We start from the raw sequence: 2,839 nt of genomic DNA, 5'->3' as shown, positions 1-2,839 counted from the left end.
ATTTGGACTATCTCAGGGCCAAGCTACAAGTGACGAATGACACTTGAACGGCAAGTGGATTGAGTGGAGGGCAAGTGAACAGGGAGAAATACACTTGCTGTTCAAGTGTCATTCGTCACTTGTAGCTTGGCCCTGAGTGAGGGTTCATACCCATCTTTAGTCACAAGGCAGATCTTCTCTTTACTACAGCCCCTGATCCACACAGCTTTTGTCTCATGATCTCATGATCCTCAGCTTAGTATTTTTGGATGGTCAGAGGAGATCTCTGCTCCCGAATTCTCTAGTGGAAAAGCTGAATGGCTCCAACTAACTTTTTCATTAAATATTTTATACTTCACCATGTATTTCCATAGAACATTTTTTGAAGAATTCTGCTATGGTAACATGGTAATCTCACTCGTGCAAATTCCTTTATGTAGTGAAGACACTCTTTAGACATAAGCATGAGAAACTGAATGTATGCATTAAATCAGTATTCCTATCTTCCCTCATTTCCTTTCATGCGGTCATAGTGGACGTTAACATTTTGATCTTGGATGGATTTAGAGAACTTCATGGCTCGAACATTACATATTAGTCGAGTGAATTCTGCATATGAGTAACCCTACAGTGAGCCTACATATGAGTAACATGTCTGAGTAACATGTCTGATTTCCACAGCCTCATTGATCACAATCTGCTGTAACCTGTAGAAGCAAATAAAACTTCAGTATATTATTAGTAGGTTAGATCCAGGTAACACACAAGAAGGCATGAGGCAGAGCCCTGCATCCAGTACTGGGGATCGTAGGATTTGCATGTGTGACTATTTATGGTTTAGACCTTGTTTGAAGTCTTGTTCTGTTTTTTTTTTAAAAAATACTTTATCATGAAGCCCAAACCAGACCAAATGACAAACTGTGGTTTCTTAGGAATCCTGAAAAAGCTTGTCTTCAACACAAGCAATAGAAAGCAAAGGGAAACAAAGGACCACAAGGAATTAATGCATGAGTTCTGATAGCAGATTTACAACAGAAGAGCTGGTTGGCTTCAACCTTTTGTCTTACTCTGCACCTTAAACTGTTTCCCCTCTTTCTTTAAGATAAAATGAAATTTTGTCAAGCACAACATATTGGGTTTTATTGTACCACACTGAACGGTTAGAGAAATTTGATGAAGGCTGGATTGGGGGAAATCTCTAATTTATTGGTACACAAATATTCAGAAAACAAAAACTCCCTGAACAGTTTGATGTAAATGACACATACATGTGCACACAAAGTTCAGGGCAACAGCAACCATCTTTTATAGTGGGCTGTCATACTTTTGCATGGGGGGGCACTCCTTTGCAACCATACTGAAAGGTTGCCACTGTCAGCTGTTGCATACAAGAGACATTGCCCCAATATTCCACTACTCAGTTTCTATCTGTGATCATCTCTTGATGCTTCAGGAAGTTTTTATGGTGTTTGAAGGTGTATTAGACAACTCAGTTCCTGAATGTCAATGCATTCAGGGCATATCCTAAGTCTATTCTAGTTAGGGCATATCCTAAGTCTATTCTAAGTCTATCTGCATGATTAGAAATAGATAAACAACAACACAAATGTTGTTGGATCTGACCAGCTATTCTGATGGGTAGAAAGGAAAAAGGGGTCCCTTCCCCCTCCACAAAAACACCATGTAGGGAATCATTGGATGACTATGTTCAAGAGTGATTTGGAACTGAGGCTGTAATAAAGATGAGAATGGGATGAGATTGAGCAAAACAAGATGGTTGAATCCAATCCAGTAATACAGTCACTAAAATCTGAATGAATTTCTATTTTTTTTCTTTCAACAGCAATCCAGTTAAAGTCCTTGCAAGGAAATGACCAACTCAAGTGCGATTACGACTTTTCTTCTTCTGGGTTTTTCTGACACTTGGGAGCAAAATGTATTGTACTTCATTCTTTTATTAGTGATTTACTTGGCAGCCTTGATGGCAAACTTTCTCATCATTTCAGCTGTTTCCCTGGACCAACAGCTGCATACTCCCATGTACTTTTTCTTGGTGAATTTATCAGTTGTCGATCTTGGATCCATATCTGTCACCATCCCAAATGCCATGATTAATTCTATCTTGAACACGAGGGAGATTTCCTACTCTGGCTGCGTAGCGCAAGTGTATTCCTTGTTCTTTTTCTTGATCTCAGACTTGTTCCTCCTCACAGGCATGGCCTATGATAGATATGTCGCCATCTGTGACCCACTACACTATGAGACATTAATGGATAGAAAAGCCTGCATCAAGATGGCAGCCAGCGCATGGGTTGCTGGTCTTCTTTACTCAGGCTTACACACCGGCAGCACTTTTGCTATCACCTTCTGTTCCAATGTCATCAATCAGTTCTTCTGTGAGATCCCACAGCTGCTGAAAGTATCTTGTGACAATTTGTATCTCATTGAAGTTGGAGTTGTTGTTTTCAGCGCATTTATAGTCTTCTCTTGTTTTGGTTTCATAATTGTTTCATATGTGCACATTTTCAAGTCAGTGCTCAGAATCCCCACCACCCAGGGAAGGAACAAAGCCTTCTCGACATGTGTCCCCCACCTTATTGTGGTCTCTTTGTTTATCAGCACTGGAAGCTTTGCCTACCTTAAGCCAAATTCACGATCCCCTTCAGATCTGGATCTGGTGGTTGCTGTATTGTATTCTGTGGTACCTCCCCTGATGAATCCGATCATCTATACCATGAGGAACAGGGACATCAAAGCTGCACTTTGGAAAATGTTTCAGTGTGGCATTTGTTCAGGAAGAAAAGCAAGGCTTCCCCTTATCAGTCTAATTCCCAGGCGTAATTTGGCAAAGGGACAATGA

The 2,839-nt window shown here is 40.5% G+C and overlaps 1 protein-coding gene across 1 annotated transcript; it reads left to right on the top strand.

The window, feature by feature from the left end:
• The first annotated feature begins 1,849 nt into the window (after nucleotides 1-1,849).
• LOC129339402 (olfactory receptor 14A16-like) lies at nucleotides 1,850-2,839 on the top strand. The gene has a single exon (XM_054993982.1). It carries the CDS (start codon nucleotides 1,850-1,852, stop codon nucleotides 2,837-2,839), a length of 990 nt encoding a protein of 329 aa, XP_054849957.1.

Source organism: Eublepharis macularius, chromosome 12 (assembly GCF_028583425.1).
Source record: "Eublepharis macularius isolate TG4126 chromosome 12, MPM_Emac_v1.0, whole genome shotgun sequence".
Lineage (NCBI taxonomy): Eukaryota > Metazoa > Chordata > Lepidosauria > Squamata > Eublepharidae > Eublepharis > Eublepharis macularius.
This window is presented reverse-complemented; position numbering and strand designations above follow the sequence as displayed.

Coding starts and splice junctions, on each gene's coding strand:
- LOC129339402 (XM_054993982.1), top strand. CDS start 1,850: ATGACCAACTCAAGTGCGATTACGACTTTTCTTCTTCTGGGTTTTTCT.